This window comes from Rhineura floridana, chromosome 21 (assembly GCF_030035675.1).
Source record: "Rhineura floridana isolate rRhiFlo1 chromosome 21, rRhiFlo1.hap2, whole genome shotgun sequence".
Lineage (NCBI taxonomy): Eukaryota > Metazoa > Chordata > Lepidosauria > Squamata > Rhineuridae > Rhineura > Rhineura floridana.
In genome coordinates, this window is record NC_084500.1 from 17,793,212 (window position 1) to 17,817,533 (window position 24,322).

At 45.9% G+C, this 24,322-nt stretch overlaps 2 protein-coding genes across 14 annotated transcripts in view; both read right to left on the minus strand.

Moving 5' to 3' along the window:
• Window positions 1-135, minus strand: part of ITGAE (integrin subunit alpha E) — a 55,424-nt gene extending 55,289 nt beyond the window's left edge. For both annotated transcript variants that reach the window (XM_061604767.1, XM_061604766.1), the window contains exon 1: window positions 25-135. In XM_061604767.1, the coding sequence (XP_061460751.1) occupies window positions 25-58 (34 nt within the window). In that variant the 5' untranslated portion in view covers window positions 59-135. The remainder of the gene's footprint in view (window positions 1-24) is intronic.
• Window positions 136-3,095: 2,960 nt separating this feature from the next.
• LOC133374342 (transient receptor potential cation channel subfamily V member 2-like) overlaps window positions 3,096-24,322 on the minus strand; it is a 50,505-nt gene continuing 29,278 nt past the window's right edge. For 11 of the 12 annotated variants that reach the window (XM_061605121.1, XM_061605114.1, XM_061605115.1 and 8 more), the window contains 15 exons: window positions 23,041-23,235; window positions 21,827-21,954; window positions 21,207-21,359; window positions 20,129-20,269; window positions 18,861-19,159; window positions 16,505-16,681; window positions 16,184-16,342; window positions 15,379-15,474; window positions 13,919-13,989; window positions 13,579-13,744; window positions 12,940-13,006; window positions 10,605-10,912; window positions 8,584-8,705; window positions 7,163-7,257; window positions 3,096-4,939 (listed from right to left, as the gene is read on the minus strand). In XM_061605121.1, the coding sequence (XP_061461105.1) occupies window positions 4,842-4,939; window positions 7,163-7,257; window positions 8,584-8,705; window positions 10,605-10,912; window positions 12,940-13,006; window positions 13,579-13,744; window positions 13,919-13,989; window positions 15,379-15,474; window positions 16,184-16,342; window positions 16,505-16,681; window positions 18,861-19,159; window positions 20,129-20,269; window positions 21,207-21,359; window positions 21,827-21,954; window positions 23,041-23,219 (2,259 nt within the window). In that variant the 5' untranslated portion in view covers window positions 23,220-23,235 and the 3' untranslated portion in view covers window positions 3,096-4,841. The remainder of the gene's footprint in view (window positions 4,940-7,162; window positions 7,258-8,583; window positions 8,706-10,604; window positions 10,913-12,939; window positions 13,007-13,578; window positions 13,745-13,918; window positions 13,990-15,378; window positions 15,475-16,183; window positions 16,343-16,504; window positions 16,682-18,860; window positions 19,160-20,128; window positions 20,270-21,206; window positions 21,360-21,826; window positions 21,955-23,040; window positions 23,236-24,322) is intronic. The other variant, XM_061605122.1, reaches the window with a different exon arrangement.

A 24,322-nucleotide genomic window follows, 5' to 3' on the forward strand; every position in this document is an offset into this window, starting at 1 on the left:
AATATAAAGAGAAGATTGACTCACCGAGAAGCAGGAGGAGCAGCTGAAGAGTGATCATGATGGAGATGCCTCCAGCGAAATGGTGCAAGAGCAATACAAAAACGTCTGAGAAGCAGCCGCCTCTGGAGTGGAACGGGGAAGCCTTTCCCAGAATGACTGCTGTTGCACTTCTGTTGCCGAGACGTAACTCGAGACAAGCCTGTTGTGGGTTTCCTCACGTGAGTTTCAAGATGTGGTCGAGCCATCAAGACCTTGCGGAGAAGCGAACTATGGCCTGCATCAAAAGCCATCTCATAGACTCCACCTATCTCTCTCTCTCTCAAGCCCACCCAAAAGCAGGTGGGATTTCTGCTTTGCACCTGCACTGGGGCTGCATTCATTATCATCTGATGCATTGACAATCAACATCCTCTGGCAATGGGCCATATGCAATGTTGTTTAAGTTGTTTTTGATTATGTGCTTTTAAAATTGTTGCAACCTGCCCTGGAAAAATAAATAATAATAGTTGGTGTTTTGTTCAGAGAGAGTGGAAGGTGATTATAGCCAGAGCAGGCCCCAAACTTGGTTCCCCCCCTCATTTCCTCTTCTCGTTTCTGGCATTGGCATTTAATGGGCCAACACCAACATAATCCAAGGGGCAGATTTGATCTAGAGGTTGCCAGTTGCTGACCATGTCCACCACCCAGAGCAGGAGTTCTTATGTTCTGCAGATGTTGCTGGACTGCAACTCCCACCATCCCCGACTACCGGCCAAGTTCGCTTCTGGGAGCGGGAGTTCAACAGCATCTGGAGGGCCACCTATCAGGGATGCTTTAAGTTGGATTCCTGCCTTGAGCAGGGGGGTGGACTCAATGGCCTTATAGGCTGCTTCCAACTCTACAATTCTATGATTTATCCCTACCCTGGGGAGCTTTTCATGCAGAACGGTCCTAGCTTCTACCCCCGGCAGCTCCAATTTAAAGGATTTTAAGGAGCGGGGTGGGTGGGGAAGGGCCTTTGTCTCTTTCAGACACTTGGAGAGCTGCTGCTGCAGTCAGGGAAGATAAAACTAGGTTACTATGCAGACCGATATTTGTTTTTGCACATTTGCATGAAGCAGAAGCCTCCTCTCAGAATACCAGAACATGGAGATCATCCACAGTTGAAAGATTCAGGACACACCAAAGGAAAGACTTCTGCACACAGTCAAACTATGGAATCTGCTGCCAAGAAGATTTTCTATTATTCAATTATGCATTACATTTATATCCCACCTATCCTCCAAGGAGCCCACGGCAGCATATGCGCTTTCTCCCCCTTCACCATTTCATCCTGAGGTAGGTTCCCACCCTGGGAGGTAGTTTAGGCTGAGAGAGATAGTGACTGGCCCAAGGTCGCCCAGTGAGCTTCATGGCAGAGTGGGGATTCGAACCCTGATCTCCCAGTTCTAGTCCAACACACTCACTGCTACACCGCAGCCACCAACTTGGATGGCTTTAAAAGGAATTTAGACCTGGGGTCCCCAATATGGTGCTTGTGGACACCACAGCACCCTCAGATAGTACCTCCCTCTTCCCTCAGTGCTTAGCAAGGCCTCCTGCTCCTCCCCTTTTGAAAAAAAGTTGTTGTTGCTTGGGAGGGGTTGCCTATTAGGGGGTGGGAAATCTCCCTTTTGGTTCATGTAATTTTGTTTTGGGGTATGCGTAAGTATTTTGCTTATGGGGGGTTCTGAGAATTGCGAATTTGCGTGTCTGTGTTAGTGAAATGGATATTTTGTGGTGTCTGTAAGAGTTTCCAGACATGCCCCTGGGGCCCAAAAAGATTGGTTTAGCCAGTATTGGAAGTACTGAGCCTCTGAACACCAGTTGCTGGGAATCACAAGTGGCGACAGAGTTGTTCTTGCACTCAGGTCCTGCTTGTGGGTGTTGCGCTGCAGCCAACTCAGAAGGGACAGGAAGGGGGGAGGCATGAGTTTCAGGCACCTCCGCAGCCAGAAGAAGCAGAATTGGGGATTGTTGTGTCTCAGCAGGAGCGTGCGGGAGGGGGGCAGCCTGCTCTTCAGCCATTTCCCACGAGTAACGCCCTTCCCGAGGAGCCGAGCGCACCGCCCCCAGTTGATGCAGAGGACTTGTGGGAGGAAGTTTCAGAAGCAGTTCCCAGGAGGATTTCAATGAGGCACCGCCTCTTGACCTCGAGCCTGTTGTTTGGGAGCAGGTGTCTTCGGATGAGTAAGTGGAGGCACGGCCCCTGTCTCCTCGTTCCCGCCGCCGCGAGAAACGGACAGGGCAAAGACAGGAGTTACGGAGGAGTCATAGTTATGTTTGAAAACATTTCCTATTTAAGCCTGCTGCTCGCAGGGGGGGGTTCGCTGAGTCAACTTCCTTCACACGCTGCAGAGCGTATCTAGAGTATAGTTAGGGACTTTAGTGAGTTAGCCTAGAGTTTTCTATGAAGCGCAATGCTTTTGATGTATCCATCACTCTAATAAAATGAGATTTACTTGCACACACGCTCCAGCCTCATTCTTTCGGCTCTGGGCGGGACAGTGGGCTTCCCAGAAGAGGCATCTTGTTGACCACTGTTGGAACAGGACACTGGACCAGACCTGCCTTTGGCCTGATGCAGCAGCCAGGCTCTTCTGATGCTCTTAAGCATAGCTCAACAGCAGAGCACCCTCTTTGCAGGCAGGATGTCTGTGTTGCTTCAGCGAAAAGAGCAGCAGCGTTGGATAGGGAAAATAAACAGCAGAGTGTCATTTCCAGTGGGGAGATTCACACCATACATTTATAGCACATTTTTGCCTCCCAAAGAATCCTGGGGACTGTAGTTAGTTAAGAGTGCTGGGAATTGTAGTGCTGTCAGGGGAGAAACTATGGTTCCTAGGATTCTCTGAGGAGGGGGGAAGTCATGTGCTTTCAATGTCTGGCCAAAAATAGGTTAGCCACCCTTTCTGTTAATTATGAATATATTACACAATGTGTGTAAACGTTGGTTAGGTCTGAGGCAAAGAGGTTTGTGCCTCCTCAGGGACAGCAGAATATGAACAGTTTTGTTCATTAGACAGAAAAATACAAGTCCATTGATCTTTTATTTATCAAACACTGAAATGTGTCAGGCTAAATTAAGAATGACAGATCGCAAGATCAACAGAAGCAGAAAGTAGCATCTGTGCAGAGCCAGGCTTAATTTGGGTGTCTTAAGAGGTTCTCTTTCCTGGTGTGAGCCAAGAGATGGCTTGCAATCAAGACCACTATTTATTATGAAGTCTGTGTTTGCAAAAACAGAGGGAAATGCTTGATAACACAATCAACTCCCATCCTGAGTCTCTGTCCTGAAAAAGAAACAAAAGACGTGGAGGATTCCTACATGAGCAGAAGTCTTGTTAGGGAGCCCCAGGTCTTTTGTGTGAGCCTCAGTATCTCCACTCCCCATTTTTAAAACTTGGGGCCCATTCCAGGCTGGTGTTTTATTAGAGGCACATACAGCACACTGCAACCTGTTGATGATACATTGATAGTGCATTTATGTATGTACTTTTTGACTAATATACATATCTTTGCAAGCAATGTCCACTAACACACTACACTTTTTGTATGTTTAATTTCACTAATAAAAATGCATTTTCCAGCACACTTTCCCCTAATGTATGCATCTTTGAACACGTTGGACTGCACAGCAAACTTCAGATAAGGGCAAATTTTGAAGGACAGCTGGCTTTCGGTTTGCAATTGGTTAGAAAGGTATGCATTAGATTGTTTCTCATGCAAATGCAACCTCGCCCTTTTGACTTTTCCCTCATACTGCATGTGGGTCACGGAACCAAGGGGCTGGAGAAGATGTGGAGTGGAATTGCGCTTAATTTGCAGGGTGTATCAACAATACAGTCAATTTGCTGCCACAAGAAGCAGTGCCGGCCAACAACTTGGATGGCTTTAAAAGGGAAATTACACAAATTCATGGAGGACATGGCTATCAATGGCTACTAGCCACAGTGGATGTGTTCTATCCCCCCTGTCGGTATGCTTTTGAATGCCAGTTTCTGGGAATCACGAGTGGAGAGAGTGCTCTTTTCTTGGGTTCTGGCCTGTGAGGTCCCCATTGTTGGGCTGTCACTGATAGGCATTACTACCTTGTGTTGTTTTCCATGAAGCCTGCAAGTTTTGGAGAAGTGTGAGAAGCAGCCTTATCTAGTATGGTCTGGGAAGCAAGGCCAGACAGTGGTTGTCATGGTAACGAGATAACAGCTTGGGAAAAAGTGCTTTTACCATTGCTGCTGTCTGCTGAGCTGTCTGTAGTAGTTTTGTACTTTGAACGTAGTAGAACTTCTCTCCTGCGGGGGGGATCTTAAAGCCGCTGGCCTTAATGTCTGAATAAAGACTCTTACATGATTTAATGCCTCTGGAATGGTTTCTTGAGCAACTTAACTACAACGTAATGTATGCTGTTTCACACAACAACGCAGACACAATCCAACACCCATTGGGGCATCTGTGAGAACAGGATGCTGGACTAGATGGGCCCCCTTGGCCTGATCCAGAAGCCAGGCTCTCCTGATGTTCTTTGGACGCAACTCTTTGACAGGAGGAGACTGAATGATCCTTCCTCTAAAGCAAGGCCTTCCTGTCCACACACATGAAAGGCAGGGCGTCCTTCACAGTCCTTCAAAGCAAGGCTGTCCTGTTCACACGCATTCAATCAACAGGCGTGGCATGTGGTCCTGAGTCACGGCCTCAACAGTGATTTGGGTTGTTGCTGCTGTCAGCTGAGCTCTTAAAGTTTGTAGTATAAGGAACTTAGCGGGGAGGCAGCTGTTCATGTTCCTTAAGCAATTCATCACGTCCTCCTTGTGGTTTCGCCTCGCTCAGTGGCTGATGGCACGCAAGGGCATCTGTTCCTCCTCCGCCTCTGATGTAGCTGAGCGGGCCTTTGCCCGAGACATCCGGTTCCACAGGCTCTGCTCTGGAACAGGGGACAGAATTGGAAAGCATTCATCAAGCCCAACAAGCAGGGATAATAAGCAAGTCCTCAAAGAACTCAGATTGTGTTAGGAAAAGGGACCATAGCTTCGCATCAGAGCCCCTGCTTTGGACGCAGATGGCCCCATGCAGAAAGGCCAGGTTTTATTTATTTATATCCTGCCCTTCCAGGAGGAAACACGACGACAAACAAAAACTCTCTAAAACATCCTAAAAACAAAAGACTTTAAAACACATTAAAACAAAGACTCTTTAAAAAAACAACTTAAAAAGCAATTCCAACACAGACACACACTTGGATAAGGTCTCTATTTAAAAGGCTTGTTGGAAGAGGAAGGTCTTCAGCAGGTGCCAAAATGATAACAGAGATGGCGCCTGTCTAATATTTAAGGGGAGGGAATGCCAAAGGGTCGGTGCCGCTACGCTAAAGATCCGTTTCCTACGCTGTGTGGAACGGACCTCCTGATGAGATGGTATCTGCCCAGTGACCGACTGGGTACATATGGAATCATGGAATCATAGAATAATAGAGTTGGAAGGGGCTTACAAGGCCATCAAGTCCAACCCCCTGCTCGATGCAGGAATCCAAATCAAAGCATTCCCGACAGATAGCTGTCCAGCTGCGTCTTGAATGCCTCCAGTGTTGGAGAGCCCACTACCTCTCTAGGTCATTGGTTCCATTGTCGTATGGCTCTAACAGTTAGGAAGTTTTTCCTGATGTTCAGTCGAAATCTGGCTTCCTCCAACTTGAGCCCATTATTCCGTGTCCTGCACTCTGGGATGATCGAGAAGAGATCCCAGCCCTCCTCTATGTGACAACCTTTCATGTACTTGAAGAGTGCTATCATATCTCCCCTCAGTCTTCGCTTCTGCAGGCTAAACATGCCCAGTTCTTTCAGTCTCTCCTCATAGGGCTTTATTTCCAGTCCCCTGATCATCCTTGTTGCCCTCCTCTGAACCTGTTCCAGTTTGTCTGCATCCTTCATGAAGTGTGGAGACCAGAACTGGACGCAGTACTCAAGATGAGGCCTAACCAGTGCTGAATAGACAGGTACTCATACTTCATGCGATTTGGAAACTATACTTTGGTTTTGGAAACAATACTTCGGTTATAAGACGGTCTTTCAAGTATCCTCGTCCCAAGTTGTGTAAAGCTTTGCACATCAAATCCAGAACCTTGAACTTGGCCCGGTAGCTGATGGGCAGTCAGGAAACAGAAGAAGGAAAGACCTCTACCCAAGATCCTGGACAACTGGCTGCTCTGCCAAGTCACTTAGCAGACATTACTGTGCTAGATGGACCAGTGGTCTGATTTGGTATAAGACAACTTCCTATGCTCCTATTTCACCATTTTAGTCAGAATCATGAGGACCAGAATCTTACTTCATTTTCTTACTTCTACTCTGTGGTAGATCTGAGCACCTGCTTTGCATGCAGAAGGTCTTCGGGTCATCCCCTGGCATCTCCAGGTAGAAAGATTAGGAAACAGGTAATGGGGAAGGCCTGTCTCTGTCTGATACCTTGGAGAGCCATTGCTAGTCAGAATACTTTTTTTGAAATATTTTTTTCCAGGACTGCTAAAGAGATGTATCAATCAATGGCAAGGAAAAGAGAAGAAAATCTAGTAAAGTGTAGAAAAATATCTTACTTTTTAAAAATTCCTTTTATTTATTTACTAGAAGAACTCACTCAGTTGCAAACAGACATAAAGCTTTCTCCTGGGATCAAAATGGGCGTCGCCATTCGGACAAAGCAACGTCGCCACCTGGTGGCCAGTCGAAAGAGAGCTACAGAAGGAGCTGTAGTGCTGTCCAATGACCTCTAGTGCAGTTCATAGGATGCCTCAGAGCAGCCTTTCCCAACCAGTGTGCTTCCAGATGTTGTTGGACCACAGTTCCCATCTTTCCTGGCCATTGGCAATGCTGGCTGAGGCTGATGGGAGTTGTGGTCCAACAGCATCTGGAGGAACACTGGTTGGGAAAGGCTGCCTCAGAGACTTGCCCCATGGCTGGCAAGACAGGAAGGTAAGCAAGCCTTTGAGCAGGGCAGGGCTGGGGAAGCTGTGGCCCTCCAGAAGTTGCTGGACTACAACTCCCATCGTCCCTGACCATCAGCCATGCTGACTGCTAGGTGTTGTCATTCAACAACATCTGGAGGGCCACAAGTTCCCACCCCCTGGAGTCGGGCGTTGCTCATTATTACTTACTTTGTGGCTCCATCTCAGAGCGGTTCGAGTCTGCAGGATCCTCCTTAAGGACCCCCAACTCTTTCTTCCAGTTTTCCCACTGTGCCTCTTTCACTCTGCAAAACACGTATGCAGAAAGGAATCATGAACTGTCTGAATCCTATCACTCAGCGGCGCGCAAGCACACACCCAGGATTGTGCTTCTTTGGGTAGTTTTGTGGCCTGTTATTTGCGTTCTGCTGATCAAGTTGCATTTTCAGCAGCTTCATAATGCCGACACATTTTGTAATGACTGTGCTATATTTACTGCGCTGCCGGCTGAAATGAACACTATTGTCACTTGGAACAAACAGTTAAATAAATTCAACTGATGTGTTGTATTGTTGACTCATCTCAGATATGAACTCAGTTCTGTCAGGGTTTTTTTTCTTTTGATGTGCTGCTACGCCAGTTATTATTCTAACATGGTACATTAATTGTTTTTCTGTTGTTGGCTATTAACGGCTTTGAGCTTTCCTTGGGACTAGGGTCACATCCACAACAGACATTTGAAGCACTCTTATACCACTTTAACAGTCATTGCTTCCCCTAAAGAAGCCTGGGAACTGCAGTCTGTGAAGGGTGCCGAGAGTTGTTAGGAGACCCCTCGCAGAGCTAGTTTCCAGCACCCTCAACAATCTAAAGTTCCCAGGATTCTTTGGGAGGAAACTGTGACTATTTAAGTGGTATAAGAGCTCTTTATATGTATGGCATGGTTTATTTATTTATATATTAAACTTATATCCCGCCCTTCCTCCCAGAAGGAGCCCAGGGCAGCAAACAAAAACAATTCAAAAACAAAAGACTTCAAAATATCTTTAAAAACATAGTAAAAACAAGACATCTTTTAAAAATCTTTAAAAAAACAACTTTAAAAAGAACTTAAAAAGCAATTCCAGCAGATGCAGACTGGGATAAGGTCTCTACTGAAATGGCTTTTTGAAAGAGGAAGGTCTTCAGCAGGTGTCGAACAGATAACAGAGATGGCGCCTGTCTAATATTTAAGGAGATGAGACCCAGGTCTCCAAACTGTGGTTCTCCAGATGTTGCTGAACAACTCCCATCATCCCTCACTATTGGTCACGCTGGGTGCTGGGGCTGCTGGGAGTTGGAGTCCAACCACAGGTTCCTCATCCCTGATTCACTGTAACTAAACCTAATTGTGTGAAACTGAAATGGTCCACTACCTTCTTCTGTTTAGCCCTATTTCCATGTTTTCTGTTTCTAAATGGTAAGCCCCTTGGGGCAAGGATCTAGGCCAGGGACCTGGCATTCTTGGTAAAACATATACAGAGATATACAGCTATATCAATAAGTAATAAATGAAAATATGTGACCCACCTCAACCATCACACAGGGTCCCTATGGCTGTGCAACAGAGCGGGCCACATGGCCTAACTCACCGGAAACACCACCTCTCGTCTTTCTTTTCTTCAGAGCTGACAGAGAGGAAACAGCCAGATCGCCGGTTCTTCTGCCAACACCACAGCCAGTTTCTCTCCATCTCCAGAATGGTGATGGCTCTCTGCAGATACAGTTTATGAAGAACATTTCGGTACATGCAATTTGCGACTGCAAGACAGTGATGGTCACCTACTTATATGGTTTTAAAAGGGCATTATTATTATTTATTAGATTTATTTATTAGCTACCCGAAGTTCTCCAAGCAACTTGAAAATGAAATGAACTGCCTTCAAGTTGATTCTGACTTACAGCGACCCTACGAATAGAGTTTTCATGGTAAGTGGTATTCAAAGGTGGTTCACCATTGCCTTCCTCTGAGGCTGAGAGGCAGTGACTGGCCCAAGGTCGCCCAGTGAGCTTCATGGCTGTGTGGGGATTCGAACCCTGGTCTCCCAGGTCATAATCCAACACTCTAACCACTACACCACACTGGCTCTCTCCAAGCAACTTACAACGTTGATAAAAAGAAAAATAAACTTGCCATACAATAAAAACAAATAATAAAAACACCCCCCATACAGTCACAGAAATCTTTGGCAGCACTCTAATAACTAACAACATCAACTCAGTCTACGAAATTCGGGGAGGGGGGAGATAAGTCTTTACCTGGTGCCAAAAAGATGAAAATGAAGGCACCAGGTTGACCTCACTGGGGAGTGCATTCCACAGATGAGGAGCCACAACTGAAAAGGGCTCTCCCTTGTCACCACCCTCCGAGTCTCCCTAGGTAAATCCATGGAGGGTAAGGCACTCAAATGGCTACTGGCCATGATGGCTGTGTACCACCTCCCGTGGCGGAGGTGGTATGCCTCTGAATACCAGTTGTTAGGGAAGAGAAGTGGGAGAAAGCTGTAAAAAGAACAGACGAAGTTGGTCTTATATTGAGTCAGCCTGTTGGGTCCATCGAGCTCAGTATAGCTGACACTGACTGGCAGGGGCTCTCCAGGTTTTCAGGCAGAGGGGGACATTCCCAGTCCCTATTAGGAAGAGGCAGGAACTGAACCTGGGACCTTCTGCATGTGAAGCAGGTGCCCTGGAGGGCTGTCCTGCTTGTAGACTTCCCATAGGCATCTGGTTGGCCACTGTGGGGACAGGATGGGGGACTAGATGGGACTTTGGCCTGACGGGTAAGAAATTTGATTCAGTTCCTACTTCAAGCTGAATCTATCCAATCTGCATTTTCCACAACAACGTGAGAACTGAAACACGGCCATGCTTTGAAATCTGCAGTTATTTGAATTTTGCAATGCAGTTTGCCAACCAACGTTCACAAAAAAATGCATATATTAAAGGAAGTGTGCATAAAAATGGATATACAACTGAGGAGAACGTACGAAACTGTGTTATGTGACGAGAAATGGCTTGCAAAAAATGTGTGTGTTCGTCAAAACTGCCTACAAAAATGTGCTCAGTAGTAGAAATTCGCAGAGCTTGGAAAAGTTGCTTTTTTTTGAACTACAAGTCCCATCAGCCCCAGCCAGCATGGCCACTGGATGGGGCTGATGGGAGCTGTAGTTCAAAAAAGTAACTTTTCCAAGCTCTGGAAAATTTGCAGTAAAATGCTGGCGAATGTTCACAAGGATTTTTTAAAAAAGGAATTCACAGATTTCTGCAGAAATGCAGAGAACTGAATTTCAGATGAGGAGCTGAGAGACCCGAAATTGAGAGATCTTTCCATCCCTCATTCTGATCCAATGTGGCTCTCCTTATGTCTAAATCTATTTTTAAGGCTGAGCTACAAGAAGATCTCCGAGTAGGATCAAGAGCTGGGAGCAAGGAATTTATTCATTCAGTTATTTACCGCATTTGTTTAACCATTCCCTGAGCGGTGAGCAATGCCGATTGTGCCGGTCAATGCTGAGAGACAAAGCTGGGGGGAAAACACCTTATTGCTTAATCTGGCCCTGACTCAAATTAAGGCCCACCCAAGCAGAGAAGGCACAGGTGAGGTTGGACTCACCTGGAGCTTCCAGATGCTTTGGCTATATGTGGAGACGTCGGTGACCGTCTCGCTCATCAGGGCAATCAGCATGTTGAGCAGGAGGATGTAAGTCACGACGACGAAGAAGAGGAGGAGGAGCATCACAAAGTACTTGAACTTCACGTTCTCGTGGAACTCTAGGTCTCCCATCCCAATGGTGAACTTGAAAAGCTCCAGGGAGGTCTTGAGCAGCCCGGTATACATGGCTTGGTCTTTACCGTTATTGCTGAGCGGGACAGACCCGTTTTGGGCTAGCTGGGGAGCCTCCCCGGTGAGGATGACGAGGGCTGGAACGAGAAATCAAAATATGCACATTTGTTTCTATGCAATTTTGTCTAATATGCACATTCTGGCAAGCAAATTTCCCAAACGTAATTGCATTTCTGTACGTTGCTTTTGCTGACATGCACATTTTTTAGGCAAGCTTTCCTGTAATAATCCACTTGTTTGGAGAATCGCAGTGCAAATTTCAAAGAAGGGCAAATTTTGGAAGGATATGTGCATTTCGGACAGGAAGTGTAGATTAGGTCGGTTCTGTGTTACAATGTTAATGTAAGCGAATTTTCTTCCCCCAACCGTATCTCCCCCCAATCTTATTCAGACTTGCTGCTCAAATCTTTGCTATTGGCTGGCTTGTTTACTACATTCCACTTCCTCCAACCAGCAGTTCCTGAGATTTTAAAAAAATGTTTATTAGTATTTTCCAAAGTGGTCAGTGGGGGCTGGTGTCCATTTGGGACTGGTGGGGCAGAAGGCAGAGGGCCCAACCATAGGCAGAACCAGAGCCAATGACAGGCAGAGCCAACTAATCCTAGTTTTTTCCCCATCCTACTCCTCCCTGCTGAGTTCTACAAGGGGCGACACGGAGACTATGAAGGAGGAATCAGACAGGCAGGGCCAATGCCTGGACTGGATGTAAGTAAGAAAGCAGGCAGGTTTGGGCTGGCTGAGAGCAGACCAAGGCTGGTGGGGCAGTGCCCCAGTCACTCCAACAGACCAGCCTCCACTGAAAGTAGCAAACAAAAGTAAGCAAGGACATACACAACATAGACATTTCCCCCCCTCTCCATCCACATTGTGAGGCAGTGGTCCCCCATCACTAAGCGGTGTAAGAAGGGAAGGGCATGTTGCCGTGATCAGAGACATGCAAGCATTTATAACCAAGGTGTCTTTCCAAAATGTCTCCTGCCCTGCACACCCATGTTTACAAAAGATACGGATGGGAACCAGATGTTGGAAGTGGGGCAAGGGCAACTCCTGTTTGGGTTCTTTTGTTTGTATTCCAGAAGAAAGATCGCGTGAGGGTCCTCCAGCTGGCTAGGCTTGCCTACTGTTACCTGTGCTCTTCTCTACCTAACTTCCTTCTGTTGTAAACTGATATGCTCAGGGAAGCTGACCGGCCCTTCCTTCCTTTGTCATCTTCTTCGACTATGCGAGGAGAGAGGAGACATCTTTGTCTTTGCTCTCTCTCCTGAGCCATGAGGGCAAGACCTAAGTCTGGGCATTGTGCCTCCAACTTGGTTAGTTAGTTAGAACTAGGTATGCTTTGCCTATCTACTATGTATTTCTGTAAATATAGTAGCTTTTCTTATTTTATCAAGTCTTAAGTCTCAGTGATCTAATGCAGGGTAAAAGCCTGCTGCTTAGGTAAATACACACACTGGCACACACAGGGCCAGCCCCAGGCATGACTGGGCCCTTGGGCACCAGCCTGCCCTGGGCCCACAGCGCCCACCTGCACCCATCTCTCCTGCTGTGGTAAATGCTGGCCACGCTGCACGCGCATGCCTATCAACCAAGGTGGCAGCCAAAGCTTCCCTAAGGGGCTGATGCCTCTACCACCATCTTGGTTGATGACAGGCATGCGCACAGTGCGGCCAGCATTCACCCCAATGGAAGAGGTAGGTGGGGTATGCAGGCGGGCGTTGCGGGCCTCCACGGTTGAAGGGGGGGTACCTGGGAGCTCCCTTTCTGTGATTCTGTGATTGGAATGGGAGTGCTGCCCGCTCACCCTAAGGAGGGGCGCTTCAGGACCTGACCTGGCCCCCCTCTGGCGCCGGCCCTGGGCACACATGCAACTCAGACACCAAACAGAGGTGAACAGTGCACCAGGATCAGCTAGTCCCCTTAAAAGTCTACTGTTTATATGTCAGTTGTTCAGCCAGAGCAATGACCACACTGATTTCAAGAGGAAGATTATAAAATCTTTGCACAGTATCTGGGATGCATCTGAAAAAAATGAACAATAGAGGACGTAGAAGGTGGAATTCTATCTGCTGCCCTTTCCATCCCATGGAGACAAGTAGAGACTCACCCGTTGCAAAGCCAAAGAGGAAAACCACATAGACCAAGAGGAAATGAAGGAGGTTCCGCAGAATAGCCTGAAACGCAGAGCAGGATGGAAGTTACCAAGGAGCCTCAGGGCTGTAGTTCAGAGGGAGAACATTTGTTTTGCATACAGAAGATTCCAGATTGAATCCATGCTGCCACCTCCAGGTAGGAATGGAAGAGACCCCTGCCTGAAACCCTGAAGATATGCTGCCAGTCAGTGCATACAGTCCTGAGCTAGATGGACAGAGTGGTTTAACAATCACCAACTCTTCCCAGAGAATTCTGGGAATTGGAGTTCTGTGAGGGGAATGGGGGGGTCTCCTCACAACTCTCAGCACCCTTCACAAACTTCACTTCCCAGGATTCTTGGGGGGGGGGAAGCCATGAATATTCTTTCTTTCTTTATTTGTTTGCAGGGCCAGGCCAGGCCATGAGCGACAGAGGGGAACGGCTGGAGACTCAGGTGGAACAGCTACGGGCTGCAGCTGCCCCTGAACATCTTTTGCCTGAGGTGGTTGCTTCTCTCTGCCTAATGTCAGGGCCAGCCCTGCAAGTGAGCTTAGAGATCATGAGGACTAGGCCGGAGTCAGAGACAGAAGTACTGGATTTCTGTCATACCAACCTTGTGTATCATGACAATGTAGATCCCGGTCTGCTGGAAGCCCCGGGTGTAATACAGCATGTTTATCCAGCCAAGCAGCAAGGAGAAAACCATCAGAGGCACATATTCGTCCAACCCTGCAAGGTACGTCAGCGCTGCAAGCAGCAGGGCCAGTGATTGCACCAACCTGCGAGAAAAAGGAGGAGGGTGGGAAGCAGAGATGATTATCACTTAGAGGCTTTATTTACAATTAAGCGGTATACCAATTCTGTCCAATTACAGAAAGAAACAGAGAACTTTTGGATTTTAAACCACCTCCCTCCAAAACTGCCTGTTGCCCCCCTTCTCCCCAGCAACATACAGTAAAATCTCGATGCAGCTGTCCGCGAGCAGGCTTGTCAGCGACAGGCGCCTTCTCCACAGGTAAAGACTCTAACAAAGCAAACGAACAGGGACACTTGTCAGATCGGCAGACCGAGGCACCCCAAGGAGGTGCAGAAATAAATCACTGAGCAGCAGGGAACAGATGAGGAGGTGAGGGAATATTTATTTACGCGCTGACCCACCAATCCCTTTAGACTGGAAAAAAAAATATTTAAAAGAGAGAGGGAGGGCAAGTTGAAGGATCACTGCGCCCATGGTATGGATATTCACTCATCCCGATTTCACCTCTGGGCCAGAAAATCTTGCAAAACCTATTCACAGTGAGAGAAAGGGTCTCATTAATTCTAGAGCTCAGGGCCATTCTCCGAAGTTGAATGTTGGAAGATTCAGGACAGACAAAAGGAAGGACTTCTTCATACAGGGCACGGGCTTCCCATTGGGGCATCTGGTTGGCAGAATGCTGGACTAGGATGGGCTGCCCTTTGGTCTGATCCAGCTGCAGCCAGGCTTTGAGGTTCTTATGTGTGTCTGCAATTGTGCGTTACATATGCACATGTGCATATTTGTACGTGTCTGCTGTCTGATTAATCAGAACCCCATTTTTATCAGAAGGGTCCTCCCTCAATGAATTAATCTAACCCTATGCTTCATTCTGACCCCAACCCCAGATTTTTAACTAATTAAACTGCAGCCTTGCATTTAAGCATGGGCCTGGTAGCCACAAGCAAAAAGGAACTGCATGCATGCATAATAGCCATTGGTTGGCTTATGAAGGCAGCCACAAGCCAACCACAAGCCATGGCTTCACATTCTGGTTTGTTGGCAGAAAATGAACCACTGTTAGCCTGCTGTGGGAGGTCTGCACATTAAAACAAACCATAGTTAGGCTAAATAAACCATGGTTACGTGCAAACCAAACTAGTGCATGCAACCTTAAGGACTAGATCAGGGGTTCCCAATCCGTGGTCTGTGGTCCACAAGCTTCAATCACGTGGCTTGTAGCATGTTTGTGAAGAATACTTAGTTTGAATTCTATGGAATTCAGATTGCAGCACAGTAAAATGCAATGTAAGAAATCAAAGCAGCAATGTAAATACAATTAAAAACCACACAGCATTTAACACATCACATTACAATTGCTACAAGAGGCAAAGAAATCGTGAAGTGGTCTGCCAAGACCCTCAGCAACCTTCAAGTGTTCTGTGGGAGAAAGTGTCTGGGAAGCACTGGACTAGAAACTTCTTCATTCTTTTAAAATGAAAGGTCTGATGCTCCAGAATATGAATCTGCAGCTGTCCCTATTTTCTGCTGTCTTTCTGTGTCACTGCATTCTACTCACAGCCCTGGCTAGTGTCTGTCTCCGAAGTAAGACGCCAAAGGGCATCAAACACATGCCAAACTGAAGCAGGAAGAACAAGAAAAAGTATGCCATCCTACCTGAGCAACGAGGAGATACACGCCTCCAGTGAGCACAATGACCTGGCCAAACAGCCTCAACATATCCCCAGCAGCGAGTGTCACTGGAAAAGGAGGCTGGAAAGATATTTTTTAAAAGGGATGGAGAGAGAACTTAAGTAACTGAGGAAGAGTGAAGCACTGACAATCAGCTGATCATTGGTGTTTGCAGACAACCCTATACACCTCTTTGGAACTCCGACAATCATCTGGGCTTGCATAGAGCGCTATGCACAGGATTTTACAGGTGCCGATCAGCTGGTTGCCTGCAAACCCCTTTTTGGCCTGGACACAACTAGGGATGGGATCTGCTTGTTGGTGCCTGCTTGACTGCATTATATCGAACTGGCAGGAGGTTCCATTTCAGGTTAGTAATTTTGCTGCTATCCTTTGCTTTTACAGTTCCAGTTGTATTCCCCTCTTAAAAAAAAAATAACAATATTGTTAACAATGTTTTCCTTTTCGAAAGGAAAGGGGCTTTCCCTCTGCCCAGTGCTTGTACGTTCCAAGTTAGCAAAGCCAAGAGGCAAGCTGATCAGTTTCACATTAGCAAAACAAAGTTAGATGTGCACGTGTTTTGTTTTAAATCCAGTATCGGAAAGGCCAGGGAAACTTGCAGCATTCAGGATTGGTCTGCAAAGATAGTGATAGCCAAAACAGCCTCATGGGCCAAATGGGAACGGCCTCTTGGGCCTAATTAGACCTACGGGCTAAAGGTTCCTTAGTACTAGCCTAGAGAACTACTCCTGTTCGCTTTCCCTCACACACACATCAAAGATGCTGTTACCTTCCCATCCAGAGGCCGGTGGTACGCAACAGCTGAGAAGACCACCATGAACATCAGATAGGTGAAAAAACTGAGGTAAAATCTCCTGGCCGCATAGGAGTCCCATTTGTATTGGAGCAGCTTGTTCAGAGGTTCCAAAACCACCATCTTGTATCGGTTCTGAGCGTAAGAGAAAGAAAGTCATTCATTGGTTTGTTGGTTCAACTCCCATCACCCCTAGCTGTTGGCCATACAGCTGTCCCTGGAGAGGGAATTCTAGAAGCAGAAGACAACTGAGGGCATCCCACAGTGGGGGTGTTCAAGCAGACAAGTTGGCCTCACCGGAGTGTCACTGCTGTAGGCGAGGATTTCCAGCACTGAGTTCTCCTCACAGGTGTCGATAGAGGACAGGTCGTAGAGAGAGATCTGGACAGGCCCATACGTCCATTCGGTAAACTTGCGTGAAAGGTGGCGGAATTCAGGTTCTTTGATTTCCCGATGAAGAATGTGCTCGAAGATCTAGGAAAGACCGTCAAAAAAAGAGAAGACATTCCTTCCTTTATACATTTACTTTATTTCCTTACAGCCTTGTCCCCACCATTATTATTATTATTATTATTAATAATAATAATAATATTAATATTATTAATACTAATACTAATAATAATATCCCATTCTTCTTCCCGAAGAAGCCCAGAGACAAACATAAACAAAACCGTTTCACAAGAAAAAATAATAATAAAAATAGTTTAAAACATTCCAAAGCATAATTACAATTAAAAGTATTAATTAAAAGCATTTTTTTTTTTTTTTTTTAGAAAAAATTCTAAAACAAAGCTTCATCAGTGATCTTTGGGTTGCTGGGAATGGTCCCTTTCAGCCATCAAATGCCTGGGTAAACTGGAATGTTTTCCGATTCCTCCTGAAGGTCAGTAGTGATGGAGAGAGTCATATCTCGTTGGGGAGGGCAGTCTACAAATGGGGCGCCTCCACTGAAAAGGCCCTGTCACTGGTCACCACGGAGTGATGAACTGAAGGCAGCGTCCTTCTGTTCACAGGTGGTCACCCATCCAGGCACTGACCAGACACAGACCTCCTAAGCTTCAGCACGATGGTGGTCTTCTACGCCTAGGCCATCCCCTAGGACAGGGGTGTGGAACAGTTTTCATCCCGAGAGCCACATTCCCTACTGGGTAACTTCCCAGGGGCCACATGCCAGTGATGGGCAGGGCCAGATGGAGCAAGAAATGTAAATTTTGCCTTTGTACAGAGGGCTTGTTTCTACATACACTCACACACCCCTCTCTGTCCTCTCTATCCAGGCAGGCAAGAGGCATGGCCAGAGTTCAAGGAGGCATTCCAGCCAGCCAAAAACACCCCAAGGAGGGTATGAAGCAGTACCAGTGAGGATGTGGCCTGGGGAGAATTCTGAGAGCCATACAGAGGAGCCTGGAGGGCCGCATTTGTCCTCCAAGACTGAGGTTCATCATCCTGCCAAAAATGTGCTAAGTAGCCTTACCCAAGTTGTTCTGTCAGGGTTATGTCCAGTGTCAGTCCTCCTCAGAGTAGGCCCATTTAAATTAATAGACAGGACTAGTTAAGGATGAGTGAGAAATTAAATTCAGTTCACATTTCAAGTTGCATCTATCAAATCCGCACTTCCCGAAACAACGTGGGAACCAAAACACAGCCAGACTTCAAAATCTGCACTTATTTGAATTTGGCAATGCTGTCCACCAACCAATGCTGACAAGCATGCATATGTTAGGGGAAGCATGCGTAAAAATGCACATGACAAGAAATGGCTTGCTAAAACGTGTGCCTTAGCCAAAAGTGCCTACAACAATGGATTAGGATAAATTCGCACTAAAATGCTGGAAAAATTTCACGAGGATTAAAAAAAAAATTGCAAATAGCTGGAGGAATAAAGAGAACTGAATCTAAGTTTGGAAAGATGAGAAACTGAGAGAACCGAAATGGAGAGATGCTTCCACCCCTGGGCATGACTAACTTAGGTCTATCAGTTTCAATGGGTCATCTCTGAGTGGGACTCAGTTGGCTACAACCCTCAGTCTCAGACTTCTGCCTGCAATATAGGAGATAACGACCCTGGCCCACCTTGCTTTGGCTCAATCCCATACAATTGGCTGACAGTGTGTTTCAGAACATGGTGCCCTACAGATGTTGCTGGATTCCCAACTCCCAGCAGCCAGCATAGCAAATGGTCAGGGGAATAATGGAGATCAGCAACAACTTGGAGGGTCGCAGGCTCCTCAGTTCTGGAATTAACCAAGCAAATACAGTGTTGCAAGTGCAACTGTGGAGATCATCCAGATTGTAACTTAAGGGTTAATTCTCTTAGTGGTAAAGTCAACTAGTCGAGGGGGGTGGGTAGAGGTGTTGCTCAGCAACCAGGCATGATCTTCAGTAAGGCAGTACTTTATCTGATTGGCTGCGTAGTTTTGAGGGAGTTTTCCTCTGTATGTTTTGGTTGTTATGTCTCCATTACATGTACAAGGTCTGATCTAAGAATGACAAAACCTCTCTGTTCCTTTCTCCTCAAATTACACACTGTTTTTTAATTTAGTCTGCTCAGTAAAGTGTTGTCAGGACTTTTCTCTTTGGACTCCAGCTGCATTATTTAAGTACTTAGTACTTTGCTAACATGCAATTGAAGATGAGCTCCCCACTAGCTTACCTGGACTTTGCCCATCTTGGCAGCCAGTGTCAAAGGGGTCAACCCTTGCCAGTTGACTATTTCCTCCAGTTTCCACGTTGGGTTGATCTTGGCGCCGTGCATCAGGATCTCGTCGTACATCTTGATCACCACCTCCGTATTCTTCTCTGTATCGTTGGCCACCATCACCAAGGCATGGAGGACAGTATTGCCCAGAGAATCCTGCTCTATCAGACTGGCCTTCTTGTGGGGGTTATGCAGGAGATACCTGATGACTTCTGGCTGGTTGGTGCAAGCGGCTAAGGAGAGAGGAAGCTCGCCTGGAGGAGGCAAAGAGGAAGTCAAAGCTGGGAAAAGGAGCAGAGGCAGTGCAGACTGGTGGCTTCAAAGTCAGTGGGGCAGTGAATCCGCTCCAGGTTTTAGTTCAAGCGTGGATTCACTACCCCACTGACATCACACCCACCAGTCTCTACTTCAAGGCTCTGTGAGAGCAGACCAGTACTTGGAATGAACTAGTTTGGTTTAACAAAGCTCGCTGAATTAGTTCAAAGCTCTCTGAACCACACCTGAAAGTGTGAACTGAATGTGAATTAAGTTCACTTTGAACAATTTCTTGTTTGCCTTCACGTTCCTTCTCTGACATGATTTTTTTTAGACTCTTTGTGTCTTTAAGCTTAAAGGCCATAATTCTTGGGGGAAATAAGTTAAACCATCCACATTCCAACTTGACATTTTAGTCTTTTGTTTTTACAGTGTTTTGTTAAGATGTTTTCATTGTTTTATCACTACTTGTTCACTGCCCTGGATTCCTTTTGGGAGGAAGGGCATGATATAAATATCATCATCCACAACACTGGGGTTTTTTGGTAAAAAATGAGGGGCCGGTACCATATATTTATGAAAGTGTTAAGGTGCCGGCACAAAATGGCTGCTGTGGACAGCAAAAAAGGAGGTGCTGGTACTCCGTAATGGTGACTACTGTCACCAAAAAACCGCTGATGTTTATTATTATTAGTAATAATACTAATATTCTTCTTCAGTTTTTTTATACTTCAGCACAGCAGCTTGTAGCATTCTAAATGCTGGGGGAAAATGGCCGAGGATCATTTGCATGAAGTTGGATTGTGAAGCTGTGAACTGAACGTGAACCAGACTCGTTTGTTTTGTAAAAGGGCGATGGTGAACTGGAATTAGTTCCTTTCAGTACATGTTGCACTTGAACTAGAAATAGTTCCTTTTCAAAAAGAACTTCCCAAGTTCTGAAGCAGACTTTGTGCATGTTGGCGTACCAAAGTAGAAGCACACCCCTTTCTTCTGCTGCTGGAAAAAGGTCCCACAGGCCTTGGCGTGGACATCAGCACCATTCTCCACCAGCAGCTTGACCAAATCAAGATTCCTCTTCTCAATGGCAATGTGGAGTGCCGTATGGCCTGGCGGAACAAAAAGGTCACAAGAAAACTGTGTTGCAGAAGTCTAATGTAGGGCTAGGCTAGCAGAAGCATGAGGCCCAGCGGCTGAATCTGGCCCTCCAAACCTCTCTGCCTGGCCCTCAGGAACCACCCCTGGACACACACCCTCATCAGCTCTGGTTTGCACCCTCCCAGAGTAGTTCTGCCTGTCTGGAACCACTGATTTTTGCATGGCTAGGATGTGGCTAATCGTACAAAGTCACACCAGTTGCTTTGCCCACTTTTGCCCCTGGCAACACCCACCACTGGCATGCAGTCTCCTGAAGGTTGTCCCCAAAGGGAATGTGGCCCTTGGGCTGTAAAAGGGTTTCATGTACTCCTGGAGCAGGATGCAAAACTTGCAATGCAAATTAAGATGTTTTCTTAACCAGGCCTAACTAAAAAATTCAATGGGTCTCAAGCTCACTGGGTGACCTTGGGCCAGTCACTGCCTCTCAGCCTCAGAAGAAGTCAATGGCAAACCCCCTCTGAATACCGCTTACCATGAAAACCCTATTCATAGGGTCGCCATAAGTCGGAATCGACTCAAAGGCAGTTCATTTCCATTTTTTCCTCTGAGGAGGACCAGCATTGGACACAAGAATGGCCATAGCATCCAAGCTTCACTCATTTTGGCCAATAAACATGTTCTCTTACACACAAGTGGGGGAAGCTTTATTTATTTATTTAATATCCCGCCCTTCCTCCCAGCAGAAGCCCAGGGTGGCAAACAAAAGCACTAAAAACACTTTAAAACATGATAAAAACAGAGTTTAAAATACTTTAAAACATCTTTGAAAGTTTTTAAAAAAATGTTTTTAAGACATTAAAAAAGGTTAAAAACAGTTTAAAAAAAGGTTTAAAAACATATTTAAAAGCATTTTAGAAAAATGCCATCCCCCCGCACTCAAGTCCCTACCTTCGTAGTAGCTATCACTGCAAGCAGCATTGATCAAAGGGCTCGAGTTCTCAGTCTCCTTGTCTACCTTCAACAGCAAAGGGATCGTGGGGTTCGCCCCACCTTTTAAATTCAGCAGGGCCTTCATCAAGCAGGTCTTGTGCGTTTTTCCATCTGGAAGAGAAGGGTTTTTGTTGTTGGTTGGAGAAGGGCGTTCCAACATTTATGGAAGAGCGAATTTTGAAAGATAACCGTGCTTCAAATTTTGGATACAATTGGACGCCATTTTGAATCAGGATGGCAGACTGAATCTTTAAAAACTGCACTGGCTTTAACCACTCATATCAAAATGGAGATGCCTTTTTTGTTTCTTACCATTCTCGAGTGATGCCAGGCATGACACTGTTAGTTAGTGATAAATTACACAACTTACCCTAGAAAATAATTCCATTTTAGAGAATCATCCCCCTGCCCCCCCCCAAGCTCCGCTCCCTGTCTTCTGCACGCTGCTGGTCCTCATCTATCTTGCAAACAGTTCTGTGAAGCTTAAGAAGCTTGCCTATTCTTAATATACATTAAATTAAAAAAATAAAAACAAGCTCCAAAGCTGTACTTCTGAGAAGAGGAAAGCTCACGTCTACCTTTATATTCAGAGTCGGTGAGAAATTTGCGGGTTGCTCGCAAATAATCCCCCAGCCCTTGTAGCTCCTCAGGATTTCCCCTGACGACAGCGCCAAATATGCAGTCCCGGTCAAAGGCATCCTTTGTTCTGTGGAAGAAAAGCAGAATGAATTAAGTCCCTGTTCGGCCAGAATAGTCTGTGAAGGGCTGCAGCTCAGCAGTAGAACATCTGCTTTCCATGCAGAAGGTTCTGTCTGGCCCTTCCTCCTAGAAGGAACCATTTGTGTCCTTAAAGATGTGGGAAAAAATGTGAAAATGCTGATCTTCTTTTGGATTTTAAGAGTAGAACTGGATATTATGGTTGACGTATTAGTTAATTTGGATGCAACTGAAGTTAACTTTCTCTGTTGTCTTTTTGATGCCTGCTGAAGATCTTCCTCTTTCAATAAGCCTTTTAAGTAGAGACCTTATCCCAGGTTGCGACTGTGTTGGAATGATTTTTTTAGATGTTTCTAAAGCTTTCTTTTTTTAATGTTTTGTTTTAATATGTTTTCAAAGATGTTTTGTTTTAATATGTTCTAAAATCATTTGTTTTTAAGATGTTTTCTAGTGGTTTTGTTTGCCACCCTGGACTCCTTCTAGGAGGAAGGACAGGATATAAATTTAATAAATAAATCAATAAACAAATTTCACTGTATTTTTTAGTTACTCTGTAAAGCTGTGGAGTATCAGACAGCTCACTCATGATGCTCTTTTACTTTCTCAGTGTAAATGTAATATTGTCTGCAATTTCTTATATTTAATAACAAAATTTTGGAAGCCAAAAAAATTACTGATCTTCTAACAAAAAACATGTAACTTGTCCCTAATATCAGCCTCCATATATGAGGACTAGAATGTAACACATTTTTTAAAGGGGGGGGATCCAGAAAGGGATCTTGGAAATTACAGACTGGTTAGCTTAATATCTTTTCCAGGAAAACTGGTGGAAATGACTGAAGTCCCAAACATATGGAAGAACAAGTCTTGCTGCAGAAGGACCAGCATGGCTTCTGGAAGTCCTGTCTAATTAACCTTTTAGAGTTCTTTGAGAGTGTCGATAAACACATGGATCAGCAGCCAGCATGGCCGATGGTCAGGGATGCTGGGAGTTGTTGTCCACTGACCTCTGGAGGACTGCAGATGATCCCCACCCCTACAGTAGATGGGCTGACTCCTGAAGGCAACTCCTTACCTCACAAGACCAGGCCGATAATTAAGGTTAACCTTAATCTTCGGGGAGGCTCGACTCTCCTTCTGGAACAAAGTCTCCAACGGCCATGACTCTTCCTTCGCCCCCTCTGCCTGCTTCTCACCTGCCTCTGCATTGTCTGATATGCCATCGTATGTCTCCAATATCAGGCGGTTCTGCATCACCCTGTCGAAGTTGCTGGCAGGAGAACCAAGCACCACAAGAAGAACTTGTTAATGTATAGCGCATAGATTGGACATGGCCTGAGACAATACAAGTGGGAGATTAACTGTGGCTTTTAGTGAACAAAAAAAGCAAACAAAGCCAAACAAAACCCACTCACAGGATAACCAAGTTTCTAGCCCTCAGGACCACCGGGAAAAGTCTGTTTGAAAAGGGTCTAGCCCAGGGGTTCCCAAACTGTTGTCCGCAGACGCTCAGTGGTCCATGAGCTTCATTCAGGAGGTCCACAGGGTGCCTGTGGTTTTGTGGTTGAAGACGGGAGACTGCACATCCATCACAATAACTATTTATATTAATTTTTCTCTGTATTTTCATTGCTTCATTTCTTACATTGTATTTTATTACAATTGGAATTCCATGGACTAAAATACAATATATAAGAAATAAAATATATAAGAAATGAAAATAAAATTAAAAATTGTACAGCATCTATCACAGTGCACTGCAGCTGCTGCTACAGCCAAAAAGATCATTAAGTGGTCCGCCAAGACCCACAGTGATTTTCAAGGGGTCCACGGGGAAAAAAGGTTTGGGAACCTCTGGTCTAGCACACCCCATGGTCCAGAAGGATGGAAGTTCACTGCCCAGGACCAGAGATGTATATACAGTGGTGTAGTCATCCAGGGTCTCAGGGGGTCTTAGACCCCTTACCTTTTGGGGAGCAGGGGACCAGTAGGGTCCCTATGTCTCCAGCATCCTAGGAGCCAATTAGCATGAAAGGGATGTGCGTTAGCCACTGAGGAGTCTTCTAACCTGCTTCCTTGTCCTTTCCTGCTGATGGAGCCGGTCAGAGTGAAAGGAGGTGAGTAACCCACTGAGAAGACTCTTTTCAATAGCTAACACTCCACCCTTTCATCCTCGCTGGCTCCTAGGGACATTTGTGGTTGTGGGAGAAGGCATTGTCAAGGATCTAATTCTCAATCCAGCAGCAAAAAGAAAAAAAAGAAAAAAGATGGAGGGGTGTGGCTGTCACTGTCATGAAGGGATCCTGTGCTTCTGAATTTGCCATTCAACTACTGTGTATATAGATCCTTAAATACCT